This window comes from Tupaia chinensis, unplaced genomic scaffold (genome assembly GCF_000334495.1).
Source record: "Tupaia chinensis unplaced genomic scaffold, TupChi_1.0 Scaffold000104_1, whole genome shotgun sequence".
NCBI classification, from domain to species: Eukaryota; Metazoa; Chordata; class Mammalia; order Scandentia; family Tupaiidae; genus Tupaia; species Tupaia belangeri.
Genome location: NW_006159568.1, coordinates 3,579,351 through 3,595,123, shown reverse-complemented (window position 1 = coordinate 3,595,123; position 15,773 = coordinate 3,579,351). Strand labels below are relative to the sequence as shown.

Sequence of the window (15,773 nt, the reverse complement as noted above, 5' to 3'; positions counted from 1 at the left end):
CCCTCTCTGGTCAAATTAAACTAAAATGGGACCAGCAGATGGCTTAATGGCTATGTTGCTAGACTCCCATGTAGTCGACTACAGTTCAAGTCTTGGATCTGGTGGCTTAAACTCAAGCCGGGCACGTGTGCATGCGTGCCCAAGATCCTGAGAGGAGAATGGAGGAGAAGGAATTGCGGCGTGACCATCCCTGCTGGGGGGTGATTTCTCACTTTCTGTCGGTATTTCTGGTGAGCACATGCACCGTATAGCAAAAACATCTCTCAAAATAAATAAATAAAGTTAAATACAAATAATTCTTAAAAAAAAAAAAAAAGTAGTTGCTGACTGTACTCTCCTTTCTATTTAAAGTTCCCAGAGATCAAAATTTATGTTTTTGTTTGTTTTGTTTTAGGTTTTTGCCATAGGGCATGTGAGCTTACCAGAGCGAGACAAGAGAGAGGGAGAGTGAGAAATCATCCCCCTGTGGGGGATAGCCACACCAAAATCCTTTCTCTTCTATTTTCCTTTCAGGATTTTGGGCACACACACACATGTGCCTGGCATGATCTTCAAGTTGCTGGGTCTGGGATTCCATGTAGGAATCACTTCAACCATCATGACACCTACTGGCCACCAGAACTTAAGTGGTTTTATCATTTATTGCCTGACCTATTAAGACATCTAATTAAGTTTTCCTGTCACCAACTCCTCTTTTTTAAGAAAAAGGATTATTTTATTTAACTTTATTATTATTTTAATTTGACCAGCAAGAGACAGAGAGAAAGAAAGTGAGAAAGCAAGTCACCAGGTCAGGGACTTGAACTATGGCTGGCCATGCAGGAGTTCAGCACCTTAAACCACATCACTTGCCAGCCTCTCCCTGTCACCAACTTCTAACCATTCCCATCTATTTCTTTATACTAGTAGCAGTGTTTTGACACTTACAAGTAGATATATGATGCCAATATGCACCAAAAACATTTAGTGGTTCCTTCTTCCTCCATAATATTCAGAATAATGACCATTCACTAGCAGGGTACTCTAAGACAATCAGTTGAATTTATCAATCATATTTCACTTTAGTCACAGGTTATATGCTGGTCTTCACAAATGTCCACCACTTACCTGCTTCAACTCTACATACGAAAAAGTTTCCCCATTCTCATCCAACTCAAACAGTTCCGCTTTCACAGAATTTTTTTAGAATATTAAATATTTAATTAAATGAGCATTGAATAGAACAATACTTTTATGCACATGATATTCCCCAATTAACACACAGTACATTTACGAACCTCATAATTTTCTACTTCTCCATCTTCCACATCCAATTCAAAACTGAAAGTTGGGCCCACTGTGGGTGGCACTGGAAGCATTGATCTGCAGTAAAGCAACCACATTAGTATCGATATGTTAGTACACTAATTAAACGGACAGGAAAAGACAAAGGCCAGTGTTACAAAGATGAAAACAGTGAGCATTAATGAGTAGCAACCTTCTTAAGTGTCTTTACTAGCAACAAAAGTTGAAAGCAAAAACATAGCCTTCACAATAACATGAAAAAAATTAACAAAACAGGTAAGATCTGTGCAATGAAAACTGCAAAAATACTGCTAGAATAAAGATAAAGAAATAGAAATATATGCCAAAAATGTAAATTAAAAGACTCAATATTGTTAAAAGGTCAGTTCTCCCCTACTCCAGCCAACTGAGCTACAGATTTCATGAAATCCCTACCAAAATCCCCCCAAAATGTTTCCTAGTAGAATCTAGGTGATTTAATGTTTTATATGGAAATGCAAAAGACCTTATATAAAAACATTTAAAAATCAAAGTTGGGGGACCAGTAGTTAGTGTAATGGCTATGTCGCTGGACTCCCACGTAGTCGACCATGGTTCGTGACCTGGACTGGGTGTCTTAAAACTCACGTCGGGCACGTATGCGTACGTGCCCAAGATCCCGAGAGGAGAATGGAGTTCGAGAAGGGATTGTGGTGTGACCATCGCCCCTGGGGGATGATTTCTCGCTTTCTATCTCTCTGTCTCTGTCTGGCGAGCACACGCACCCTATAGCGAAAACCTCTCCCCCCGCCAAAAAAACCAAAAACAAAAACAAAAAACAAAAAAAAACAAAGTTGGGATACTTATTCTATCTGATTTTAAGACAGGTAGATAGGTAGGACAGAGAAATAAGGGGCAGAGAAAGAAAGCTAAAAGTATAAAAACTGTGATACAGACCTATTGATATAAAGACTACATTAGTTAGCTTCCCTTGAAGGTAATTATAAACATGTGACTACACTCTAGTTAATGAGGTAGAGGCAGCAGTAATATGTGTAATACTTCTAGGACAGATCAGTGAGAGGAGCAAATAGGCAGAAAGAACCATTTTTTTCTTCCTTACCTTCCCTACTTTTTCTTCCATCCCCTTTCTTCCTCTATCTTTCCCTTTCTTCTCCTTTTTCCAGAGGGCATATACACTCACCAGAGAGGAGACAGAAAAGGAAGAAAGCACCCCACAATGGGGCCTGGTGATGCGACAATCCCTTCTCCTCCATTTCTCCACCCCACTGGGACTTTGGGCACAAACGTGAGCCCAGTATGTTTCTGTTTGTCTGTTTTGTTTTTAGAGGGTTTTGCCTTGGGGTACGTGCACTCACTGGAGAGACAGACAAAGACAGTGAGAGGAAAAGTAAGAAATCACCCCCCCCGGGGGGGGGAATTACCACACTTCAATCCCTTCTCCATTCTCCTCCTGGGACCTTGGGCACATATGCACATGCGCCCAGTGTGAGTTTTATGCCACTGGGTCTGGGCTTTGAACTGTGATCAGTCATGTGTGAGTCCAGTGATGTAATTGCTATGCCACCTGCTGGCCCTTGTTTTTTTAAGAGAGAGATTTTGCTAATAGGGTGCATGTGCTTACTGGAGATAGAGAAAGACAGCGAGAGACAAAGTGAGAGGGGATGAACATGCCATAATCCCTTCTCCTCCATTCTCCTCTTGGGATTTTGGGCACACATACACACAATATGAGTTTCAAGCTGCTAGGTCCAGGACTCAAACCACGGCTGGTCATGGTTTGAGTCCAGTGCCTTAACCACTACACCACCTCCTGGCACTAAGTTTTTTTCTTTATAAGAATTATTCATTTGTTGTTAGTATTTTTTAATTTGACCAGTGAGACAGACACAGAGAGAGAGAAAGGCAAAGTGAGAAAACAAGCTGCCAGGTCTGGTACTCGAACTGCAGCACCCCAACCACCATGTCACCTGCCAGCCTCCGGGAGTTATTAAAGCTGCCAGGTCTGGGATTTGAACTACATGGTGGACCATGTGGGCTTTGGTTCTCTTAATTACTAGGTCACATAAGCCTCTATTTTCATTTTTATTAGCTTCAATGTAGACTTAATGGTTAGAATCTGAGGACCATCATATAGAAGAAGTTATAAAATTTCCAGGATGGTAAAACCATTCCTCACAGTCATACAGCTAATATCCTTAAACTGCCTACTTATAAAGTTTATTATGTGACAGAGAAATAAAGAAGTATCATGTTTAATCCCTTCAGTTTTTCTGTTATAAACTTAATTCTAACAGAGTAGCTCTAAGACATAGTAGTAACTTCTCCTGCCTGTCCTCTCCTCTGACAGAAACATTATCAAAAGTTGGGTAATAAAAAGTGATGGGGGCCAGCTCCATAGCACAGTGGTTAAGAGAGTCATATTCTATGTGGCTGGCCAGTTAAGAGTCCTGGTACTCACAGCTTGGAAAACATGCCAAGTTTGTATGCACGCATGCCCAAAATCCCAACAGGATGGAGAAATGATGACAAAGAGATTACAGTATAGCCATACCCATCTGGGGGATGCTTTCCCCCCTACTGCTCTGTTGAGTACATGTGCCCTCTGGCGATTGAAAAAAATTAAAGTGGTGACCAGTAATACCAGTTGTAAAAGAGGTAATAATCTTCATCATTTCTGCCTCTATTTGTATAAGCCTATTTTTTTCCTTCATAGATTTCTTCCTTCTCCATTCTGTGTCCCTGCTATTCTTTTGTCCTTTAACTGGGTGTCCTAGCTCAACGCTTCAGCTTAAGGTAAAAATAATTTGGCCCAACTATGTGGCCAGATAATTATTTTCACTTGCAGTGGGGCAAAGGTGGTAAGGTACTGCTATGCGATGGGAGGCCTGGGTTTGGATCCTGGCTGACTTGAACATGTCCGGAGTACCCCAACATGCCCATGATCCTAGATGCCTGGAAGGCTCAGGGAAAGATCATGGCATGGTGAGACTCTGTCAAGGGTACACCAACCCTTACAATCAGATGAAAGGAAGAAGTTAAACAAAGACAAAAAAGAAACATAAACATCAAACATACTCAAAGTTACAGACTGCACAGACCATATCCAAAAAAGAAAAAGAATCTCAAGGGTTTCAACATTCAGCAATAATTAAAATAAAAAACTTACAACACATATGGTAGTAAGCTGGGATGATAAGGGGGAGGTGGCATTGGCTGCTGTGATCGGTATCTACTGCGTCCTGTGAGCCTCCGAGGCATAAATGGAGGATAAGGCTGTGGGGGGAAATGTTCAAAAGGATATAAGATAATTCTACATTTACAAATAATTAACCTGTGAAATAAAGTCTAATATCTACTAAAAACTCCAAAGTTGTTTACTGCTCAAGTGTTAATTTAATAGTTCTTAAATGGCAACAATAGAGATACAATAACCAATTTAAAACATTAACTCAGGTGTACTTTTAAATATAATTTTTCAACTGAATGTTTACAAAAACAGTTAAAATTCTATTAGCATGTTGAGAGTTATGCTGAAACACAACCCAGAACAAGTAAGTTATCAAAGAAATGAATACAGCAATTTGTAGGAACTTACTACTCCAAAGGATACCTCCTGATGCAAAGGATCATGTGTTAGGAACTGCAAAGGAGCTGATGGAGGTAATGTTGGGGGATGGGCTGATGGAGGGTAAGTAAAACCTCCTACTGGAAGATGTTCTCCTAAGAGTTCCACTTCATTTTCTATCCTTTGCAGAGGCTGAGGAGAAAAAAGAAATAATATCCTTCCAGTATTTAGACGGACTGTGTTCTACATACTCAAAAATAAAAACTCGAAAAACATTTTTTTTTAAGAGATTTTTCCTATAGGGTGGGTACACTCGCCAGAGAGACAGAGTGAGAGACAGAAAGTGAGAAATCACCCACTCCCAGGGGATGACCACACTGCAATACCTCCTCCTCCATTCTCCTCTCAGGATCTTGGGCATGCACACACGCACATGCACCTGGTGTGAGTATTAAGCCACCAGATCCAGGACTGTATGGGAGTCCACAGCAACATAACCACCTTGCCATCTATTGATCCCACTAACTTTAATTTTAATACAAGTCTCTGAAATATGTTACTAAACATTTCTATTATTCATTACAGGATATATTTCTTTCACTATTTTAATCTTCTCTTTTTTTTTTGATAAGGTTTTTGCTATAAGGCACATGTGCTCACCAGAGAGACAGATACAGTGAAAGGGGAAGTGAGAAATCACTCCCCAGGGGAGATAGCCATACCACAAGCCCTTCTCTTCCATTCTCCTCAGAATTTTGGGGATGCGTACACACGTACCCAGCGTGATTCTCAAGTCACCGGGTCCAGGACTCAAATTGCATTTGGCCATGTAGGAGTCCACAATGTCACTTGCTGGTCTCTATCTGAACCTACTTACTCTCTCTCTCTTTTTAAAAATAATTATTTATTTAATTTTATTTATTAATTCACTTATTTTAATCTGACCAGAGAGAGATACACAGAGAGAGGGAAAGTGAGAAAGCAAGCCACCAGGTCCGGTATGCGAACCGCAGTTAGCCACGTGAGAGTGTCCAGTGGCTTAACCACCGCCACCTGCTGGTCCCCTTGAACCTTCTCTTAACATGAGAAGTAAAGACAAGAAGTTACATAGTAAGCCAATTATATGAAAGTTAAAATGACTTTTTAAAGTTATGGCGCCCACAACTACTAAAAGGATTTTCAGACACTTAAAGCTTTCATGGATGAAATATAAAATGCTGTATATTCATAAATCAGAGATAGGGCTAAATGAAGTAAGATACAGAGGAGGTATTATGCTGTAGTTTCTCTAACAGATTAGAAGAGAAAAGGAAGATAGCACCCTTCACTCCCAATGAGATGTGGTCATGCCATAATCCCTTCTCCTCCATTTCTCCATCCTATTGAAATTTTTAAATGTTTAGCATACATGAACATAAATACTCAGTATATCTGACAGGCTGCCTGGCCAGGATTCAAACTACAGCAACCATGTGGTTCCTATTCCCTTAACCAGTAGGAGGTTCGCCCCAGGGGCAGTTCTAACTTTTCAGATGACTTCTGTCATAAATGCTTCTAGTTTTCAGGGAGAGCGGCCAGGTACACTCACCCTCTTTGTATCTAGTATGTTGCATAAATTCGTATTAAGTGATGGTTAGGCTCTGTATACTAAGACTATCAGTTCTTCTCACAGAGCTGAAATCTTCTATTCTGACAACTTTCATAGGTTATCTTTCCTAATTCTCCTTAATGCCTGATGGCTCAGATGTTGAACTCTGCCTGTCCAAAAAATAACTAGATCCTTTCTGTGCCTTTTTAACTTACTCAATACTAGTCCTAGGACAGAATTAACTATGTTAACAGACTATATCAGCTGCTTTCTAACAGACTATAGTGTTTGGAAAAACAGGTCTCCCCAAAAAATTGAGGTGCAATAGAATTATGTTGTCTGGGGACCAACAGTTGGCGTAATGGCTGTATCACTGGACTCCCACATAGTCGACTGCAGTTCAAGTCCCACACCAGTGGCTGAAACTCATGCCAGGCACTTGTGCGGAGGAGAATGGAAGAGAAGGGATTGCGGGTGGCCATCCCCCTGGGGGATATTTCTCGCTTTCTGTCTGTCTTTTTGGTGAGTGCACACGGCCTATAGCAAAAACCTCAAAAAAACGGGGGGGGGGAGGGGAATTATGTTGTCTGAATAAATACAAATATTAAGTATTAATAATGTTATATTTTCATATTCCAATTTAGAAATACATAAAAGGAAAAGGCAATAAAACTAAGGGTTTATTCTCAGATTTAGTTCCTAAAGGATTGCAGATATGAAAAAAACGACACAAATTTAAACTATACAAGTAACAATAAAACAATGATTGGGTCGTCAAGAAACTCATGATGCATTTTAACACAGAAAAATATCATGACTTTCCTGACAACCGAATAGAAAAATTTAGGAAACCAGCAAATTCAAGACAGTTATACTAATGAATGTTTGTATATTCCTATAACTGTTATTTTTAAAAATAATTATTTTATCATTTAACTTTATTTATTTATTTTAATTTGATTGGAGAGGGAGAGTGAGAGAGAGGGAAAGTGAGAAAGTAGGCCACCAAGTCTGGAACTTGAACCGCAGTCAGTCATGTGGGAGTCCAGCACCCCCAACCACCATGCCACCTGCTGGCCCTCCTTTTAATTATTTTAAGAACCATAAGAATACATTAGTATTTAAAATAGCAATAACTGGGGCCAGCAGTTAGCGTAATGGCTATGTCGCTGGACTCCCACGTAGTCGACTGCGGTTTGCGTCCCGGACCCGGTGGCTTAAAACTCACGCCGGATGCGTGTGCGTGCGTGCCCAAGATCCTGAGAGGAGAATGGAGAAGGGATTGCGGCGTGGCCATCCCCCCTGGGGGGTGATTTCTCACTTTCTGTCTCTCTGTCTCTGTCTGTTTGGCGAGCGCACGCACCCTATAGCAAAAACCTCTCCAAAATAAATAAATAAATAAATAAATAAAATACCAATAACTTACATCTACTAAATAATTGTGCCTGGTCTAAACATTCTGGGAAAATTAAACACAACAAAGAGATACTTACCGATCTTGACTGCTGTGTCTGGAAAGGGACAAACTGGCCTGGTGGTGGCAAATGAGGAGGATGATGGGGAGAAAGGTGAGGAGGATGTATAAGGAATGGATCACTAGAAATAAGAGGTGGGAACGCAGCATATGGTACTGGTAAGTGCTGAACTGAACATGCCTGAAGCATCTGTAAGACAAAGTATTTTTTGTTTAAAAATACCAGAATATATAATTAATTAAAAAAAAAAAAGATGGTAAGATTAAAATCATTGCCACACCTCCCCCTAAATCATACATGTTTGTAATAGCTCATGTTAAAGAAATACTAGTGTACTGTTACATCTATTGGTATAGTACTGGTAACTAGTAATTATTCTGCATTTTATATAGTTCTTACCAGTTAGTCAAAAGATCTTAAATTCAGCCTTTTTTAACATCTGTGAAATGGGTCGGAAAGTACTGCACAGAAGAAACTCTCTCTAGTTGGTTTAAGATACAGCGGATACTACTGCAATTCCATAAAATTCTTCAGTCTTGTAGGATTTTATATAACCATAACTCACAACTAATTTCTGGCTTCTCAATATTTTAGTTGACAAATTTAACATAATGGTTCTATTACTAAGAAACCAAGTTAGGGAAATGATATCTATTAATCGGTATTGATTGTGTCTATGTGTATGTTTGTTTTAATTTCACATACACTGCTCACTTTGGCAGTACATACACTATTCTCACATTCAGATTAGAGTATCAGTGTTATATTCAGGTTTTGCCAAGCTTTTCCTCTGAAGACCTTACTGGCTTTAAATAAGTCACTTAAGTCCTCTGGATTTCTCACCTGTGTTTGTACAATTAAAAGGCTGAACTGGAGGTTAGTAGATGAAAGCCTAAGTGTCAGGGGCAAAAAGTAGTAAGCGTGAATTCTTCTGCTCTATCCTACTATTTCTCTATGACATAAAGCGAGTTATTTAACTTTTGCATTCAACATTAAAATGGTGATGACACCATTTTATGTTAGGATTCCAAGGGTGAGGAATAAGACCAAGCTCTCAACAGGTCTACTAAAATTCAGTAAGTGCTAAAATATTACTTTTGACATTAAGGTCTCTGAGACTAAGACAAAAAGTTTAATATAAGAAGTACTGATATTTGAGGAAACAGGATTGACACTCAGGGAATTCAAATATGTATGATTTAATTAGTGTAAAAATATACCAAGGGGGTCAGATGATGGCATAGTGATCATACAACTGGACACACATGGGAAGGTCAAGGGTTTGTGCCCCACAGCCTCTCTACCTATGGGCGCATGTGTGCACGTGCCTGTGATCTGAGCTGGCTTAAGACTGGGGATGGATCTTGAGGTGGTAATCCTGTTGGGGATCTTTGTCTGTTTCTCTTATGGAAGAAATAAACTTAAAAAACATAAAGTCAAGTTTTCAAGCTAAATTTATTAAACAGTTATTATTTATAGTTCTAACTATAAAGATATTATTGAGGTTTCTATAGAAATAAAATTGTGCTTTTTATTTGGAATGAAGCTTAAAAAAAAACCCAGCCTCTTTAATTTTATTCCCTTACATAATATTCTTAGTCATTCTAAATAGGGCTTTCTGAGGAATAAATTACAAAACCAAACCCAGATTGGTGTGCTTAACACTAAGTCTAATGAGAATAAAGGAACAGACTTACTGGAGGAGGCACACTACAGACAGGGAGGTGCTGTCCACTGAAAACCACAGAGCATCCTGGGACCTGTTGTGTACTGCAAGCAGGGATGTGCTGGCCTGTGCAGAGTGGAATCCCGTGTGGCGCCACTGTAGTTACTGTATAGGAGACAGGAACTGTGCCTTGATGCAGCTATTAGGGGGAAAAAAATTAGAACTTTAGTTGTTAAAAATATTAACTATAAAAAATTAACATCTGGGGGAACCAGCAGTTAGCGAAATGGCTATGTCGCTGGACTCCCACATAGTCGACCGCGGTTCGTGTCCCAGATCCGGTGGCTTAAAACTCACACCGGGCACATGTGCGTGCGTGCCCAAGATCCTGAGAGGAGAATGGAGGAGAAGGGATTGCGGCGTGACTATCCCCCCTGGGGGTGATTTCTCGCTTTCTGTCTCTCTGTCTCTCTGTCTCTCTGGCGAGCGCACATGCCCTATAGCAAAAACCTGTCCAAAAAAAAAAAGAAAAAAATATTAACATCTGGGCATTTACTGATATCCCTTCCATCTCCACAGATTTCCATAACGTATCTCTCCAACAGTTTAAACCAGAACATTCACTGTCTTTGTACAGGGAAGTAATTTCAAGAGTATATCAGATCCATGCAGAATTAGGGTCAAACTCCTTCTTCAAAGACAGTTAAAAAGAGAGCAGCAGATGGCGGAGTGGTTCTGTTGCTGGACTTCCATAGTTGACTGACGTTCAAATTTCAGATGTGGCGCCTTGAAACCCATGCTAGGCATGTGTGCCCAAAATCCTGACAGGAGAATGAATGTGAAGGGGTTGCGGTAAGGCCATCCCCTCTGGGGGAGAAGGGTGATTTCTTGCTTTCCGTCTCACTGTCTCTGTCTTTCTAGCAAGCTTACGTGAACAGCAAAAATTTCTTAAAATATTAAAGACTTGGGGAAGGGGGAAGTCAGCAGATGGCATAATGGTTATGTCACTGGACTCCCGTGGAGCTGACTGTGGTTTGAGCCCCAGACCCAGTGGCTTAAAACTCATTTTTCATTTTCTGTCTATCTTTCTGTCTCTTCTGTGAGTGCACATGCTCTATAGCAAAAATTTCTCTTAAAAAAAAAAAAAAAAAAAGACATTTGAAAACCCCAAGAGAGTAATGGATTGAGGAGAAAACTTCTAATAAAGAAACTTTTGGAAAAATGAAAGCTTATATCTTCCAATACCTGGTCATGTTCAACAGAAAAAAAATTTGTTTAATTGCAACTAGTGAAACAATGCAGAATATAAAAAAAAAGTTAAATCACCTCCTTTCCTTCTGGCAAAGCTTATTCCGATGGTACCACTGGCCTACTCAGATTTTCCACTTTTTATTACATATGTTCTCCTTTAATTTCTCAATATGTAGATACAACGCATAACATTAATATTTTCCTTTTTCTGAAATACAGCCTTTCTTTCTTTGGCTCCACTCACCACCATTCCAACTTCACTTTAGCACCTACCCCCAAAGTAGAGTATCTGTTTCTCCATATTTTTCTTTTTGTTCATATAGTCCTATCTACATAGACGTATTTAGTCATTAGACATTACAAAATGGGACGTAGAAAGTACCCTCCATTTTGGGCATGCCCATGCATGTGCCTGACATGTTTTTCAAACTGAAGGGGCTAGGACTAAAACCATGGTTGGCCATGGAGGATCTGGCTCTCTTAACTACTAGACTATAGAGCCAGCTATCAAAATGGGACCTTGTAAACACTTCCCTGAATTTTGCTTTTTTTGTTCATAATGAAGGAGAAAAATATACAATTACTTATTTCTCTTAAGAGAGATTTTTGCTATAGAGCACGTGCGCTCACCAGAGACAGAGACAGAGACAGGGAGACAGAAAGCAAGATCCACCCCCCAGGGTGGATGGCCACACCACAATCCCTTCTCTGCTGGTCCCATATTTCTTTCAACATTTTACACTTGTTACTACGTTATTTTATTGTATTTGCTAAGGTTTGTAAGATTTTTAAATGAACAGAGTACACACGTCTCTCTCTCACTGCTAACTTGGCTGTCACTGATTAAGATATATGCTCTTAATTCTATTTATTATATTTAAGCAATTTCTTTCCTGCTCTATTTTACTAGAATTTTTATTAAATGTTAACTACTTTCAACATCTATTATATAATCATATGGTTTTCAAGCTTTTCTTCTGATGTAATATGAATATTTACATATTAAATTCTCCTTTCTTCTTTTTTGAGAGGTTTTTGCTATAGGGTGTGTGTGCTCACCAGAAAGACAGGGAGAGACAGAGAAACAGAAAGCGAGAAATCACCCTCCCCAGGGGGGATGGCTATGCCGCAATCCCTTCTCCTCCATTCTCCTCTCAGGATCTTGGCCACGCACGCACATGCGCCTGGCGTGAGTTTCAACCAAGTCCTGGACTCGAATCATGGTCGACTACATGGGAGTCCAGCGACATAGCCATTACGCTAAGTGCTGGTCCCAATTCTCCTTTCTTCTTTAGAATAAATCTTATTTGATCATAGACTGCTGAATTGTTTTCTAAACATTTATTTAGAAATTCTTCATACGTGGCGCACTGAAGATGGCTGTGGTTGTAGGAAGGTTGCTCCAGCCTCCATTGCCCTACCTATGAGCACCATTCCTTGGGGGCATTTTTGTCTCTGCAGCCCTTAGGCTTGCTTCTTCTGGAAGAACCTGCTTGATAAATCTATTGTGGTCTGGTTCTGGACAAGCAAGTTTGCCTTTAAGACCAGTTCCTCATAACAGGCTCCTGCTGTCACCCAGCATGCACATTACTTTAAAGGTATAGCCATTGTCAAAGGAGAGTTCAAAGACTTAAGCCTTGATGACTTTTAAGGAGAAATATTTGGTGCTTTTCTTCTATCCTTTGGATTTCACCTTTGTGTGTCCTACAGAAATTATTGCTTTTCGTGACAAAGTGAATGTATTTCATTATGTGAACTGGAAAGTTGTTGCAGTTTCAGTGGATTCCCACTTTTGCTGTCTTGCAAATATGCCTGGACAAACAGGCCAAGGATGAATGGCAACCTGGGCCACATGAACATCACACTCTTGTCAGATATAACTAAACAAATTTCTCAAGACTACAGTGTGCTGTAAGAAGGTCCAGGTCTTGTGCTAAGAGGAATCTTCATAATTGACCCCAAAGGAGTCCTCAAGCATTTGACTGTCAATGATCTTATAGTGGGCCAAAGCATGGAAGAGAACCTCCACTTGGTGAAGGCATTCCAGTTCGTAGAAAGTCATGGAGAAGTCTATCCAGCAAATTGGACACCAGATTCTCCAACAATTAAGCCAAGTCTGACTGCTTGCAAAGAGTACTTTGAGAAGGTAAATCAGTAGATCATCTCCTGTGTGCCTGCAGTTCCTCCCACCAGGAATGAATGACAGCTGGAACTCATTTTTAGCATTTCAAAAACAAAGGTTTGAGGGCTAGCAGGAGGCAGGTGGTTGGGGGCGCTGGACTCCCACATAGGCGACTACAGTTCGAATCCCACACAAGGTGGCTCACTTTCTTACTTTCTCTCTCTCTCTCTCTCTTACACTCTGTCCTTCTCTGGTCAAATTTAAATGAATAAATGAATGAATGGAATTAAATAAAATAATTATTTAAAAAAGCCACATACATACACACAATGATTTACGGAAAGCAAAAAAATAAGCTATGCCTGTATTGATAACAAAACTCTAAATGTCTTGTTTTTGTAACTCTGGCTAATGTTAGCGCTGTTATAAGGAGTCCTGTACTGGTAACATCTTAATGGCTAGCTAGTATTACAGACTGCTTAGTTCACACATATCTTAGACCATGTCTTCAGTGGGTAAAGGTAACTCTTCTTTTTTAGCCTTACTTGAAAGTTTATCCTGGGCGTGGTGGTGCCCGCCCTATGGAAAGTTTATCTACACCAAAGTAGTACAACAAGCATCAAAAGCTTCTGATGAAGGGTCCTGAAATCTTTGATTTCTTTGCATTAAACTGGATTTTTTTTTAAAGTAACAAAGATCATAGTTTTAAGCTGTTAGCATTGGCAGTCTAATACTCACAATAGATGTACCTGTGACTGAAACAATGTGAATTGTGTTATCAAAAAAACACAGTGGTACACTGACTTAACTGATCATGTATGGTCCCCATTCTTGAGGTTTATAGTTTACATGGTTATTTTACTTGTTAGCTGACTTAGTATCTTTATACATTTCTAGATATTGATTAGGTATAATTATGAAGGCTATTCATTCAATCCAGGACATATATATTTTGAAATCATTGGAATTAATTTCTTTCTTGAAGTGTCTCATGTAAGATGTATAACAGAAAATAAACCTATTTAAAAATATTTATAATTTTAATACCCTTAAAAAAAAAAGAAATTCCTCATATGCATTTGAGAGATTTTTTCCAATGGTTTTTTTGGAATTACTATTTTTTCCTGCTTTTGTTAAAATTATTCTGATGTAAAATAAATTAGATAATTTTCCTTTAAATAACGTCTGAAATAATTCGTGCATTATTAAAATGTTAGTCTCTAGCTTTCACATTTCTATAGTAATCAGATCTTCCTACTATTCTTGAGTCATTTTTGGAACTTTCTCTAAGTTTTCTTTATGTTCCCCCAGGGTATATACAGAATGTCATTATAATAGTAACAACTAAGTAAATATATTATTATTTACTACTAGTACTAGCTTTAAGGCTGAAAACAGATTAACTTTGAAAATTCTCCCAATGTCCCTTATGAAGCAGGTATTACTCAGCTACATTTTACAACCAGAAAAAATTTTTTGAGGGTCTTATAAATGTGTGGATGTGTACCTTCTATTATTCCTTTTTCTTTTAAAAATCTACCAGAGGTGGGAAACAGCAGTTAGCGTAATGGCTATGTCGCTGGACTCCCACGTAGTCGACCGCAGTTTGCGTCCCGGACCTGGTGGCTTAAAACTCATGCTGGGCACGTGTGTGTGCGTGCCCAAGATCCCGAGAGGAGAATGGAGGAGAAAGGATTGCGGCGTGACCATCCCCCCTGGGGGGTAATTTCTTGCTTTCTGTCTCTATGTCTCTCTCTGTCTGTCTGGAGAGCGCACGCGCCCTATAGCAAAAATCTCTCCAAGAAAAAAAAAAAATCTACCAGAGGACAAGAATGCTTACTAGAAAGAGAAAGGAAAGTAAGCAATCACCCCCAGCAGGGTATGGTTATGCATCAATCCTTTTTCCTCTACGCTCCTCCTACATTTTTGGGCACATATGTCTGGCTTATTTTTCAAGCCACCAGGTCCAAGATCCAAACCACACTCTTGGCTATGGGGATCCAGCACCTTAACCCAGCTCTCCTCTCTAGATTTTGGGTATGCACACACAGTACATATGCCCAGTATGTTTCTTAAACTACCAGGTAGGGGACTTGAACTGTTCAGCCATATGGGATCCATCTGCCTTAACCAGCAAGCCACCAACTGGCTGGTACCTCCTCTTTTAAAAATTTTTCCTCCTTCTTTCCCTCCCTCCTTCCTTCACTTACTTATTTAAATTTGACTAGAGAGGGACAGAACAAGAGAAGGAAAGTGAGAAAGCAAGGAGCCAGGTCTGGAACCTGAACCACAGTCATTTGTAAATCCAACACCTTTAATCAGCATGCCACCTGCTGGCCCCTCTTTTAAAAAATTTTTTTAATAGTCAGAGATTGTATTGTACTGCCAGGAAAGAGGATAAGGAGGAGCAAGAAAAGGGGGAGGGAGTGGAAAGAGGGAGAGAGGAAGAGAGGGTGGGATGTTTTGGGCATTCTATTCCTAGGATTTTGGGCATGTACACACATATGCCTCAGCATGTTTTCTGAGCCACTAGGGCCAGGATGTGAATACAGTTGGACACGTGACATACACTGCTAAACCACTGTATCATAAAACTGGCCTTGTGCAAACTCTTTAAAAAAATAATTTCTAGGGACCAGCAGTTAGCGTAATGGCTATGTCGCTGGACTCCCATGTAGTCGACTGCGGTTTGCATCACCCGGTGGCTTAAAACTCACGCCGGGCGCGCGTGCGTGTGTGCCCACAATCCTGAGCGGAGAATGGGGGAGCAGGGATTGTGGTGTGGCCATCTCCCCTGGGGGGTGATTTCTCGCTTTCTG

The 15,773-nt window shown here is 39.9% G+C and overlaps 1 protein-coding gene and 1 pseudogene across 11 annotated transcripts in view; one reads left to right on the top strand and one right to left on the bottom strand.

Annotated features, from left to right (window-relative positions):
• Positions 1-15,773, bottom strand: part of RNF38 (ring finger protein 38) — an 88,031-nt gene that overhangs the window by 13,389 nt on the left and 58,869 nt on the right. For all 11 annotated transcript variants that reach the window (XM_006143763.3, XM_027770038.1, XM_027770037.1 and 8 more), the window contains 5 exons: positions 9,613-9,780; positions 7,934-8,104; positions 4,883-5,044; positions 4,454-4,560; positions 1,278-1,362 (listed from right to left, as the gene is read on the bottom strand). In XM_006143763.3, the coding sequence (XP_006143825.1) occupies positions 1,278-1,362; positions 4,454-4,560; positions 4,883-5,044; positions 7,934-8,104; positions 9,613-9,780 (693 nt within the window). The remainder of the gene's footprint in view (positions 1-1,277; positions 1,363-4,453; positions 4,561-4,882; positions 5,045-7,933; positions 8,105-9,612; positions 9,781-15,773) is intronic.
• LOC102490690 (thioredoxin-dependent peroxide reductase, mitochondrial pseudogene) lies at positions 11,345-13,039 on the top strand (annotated as a pseudogene).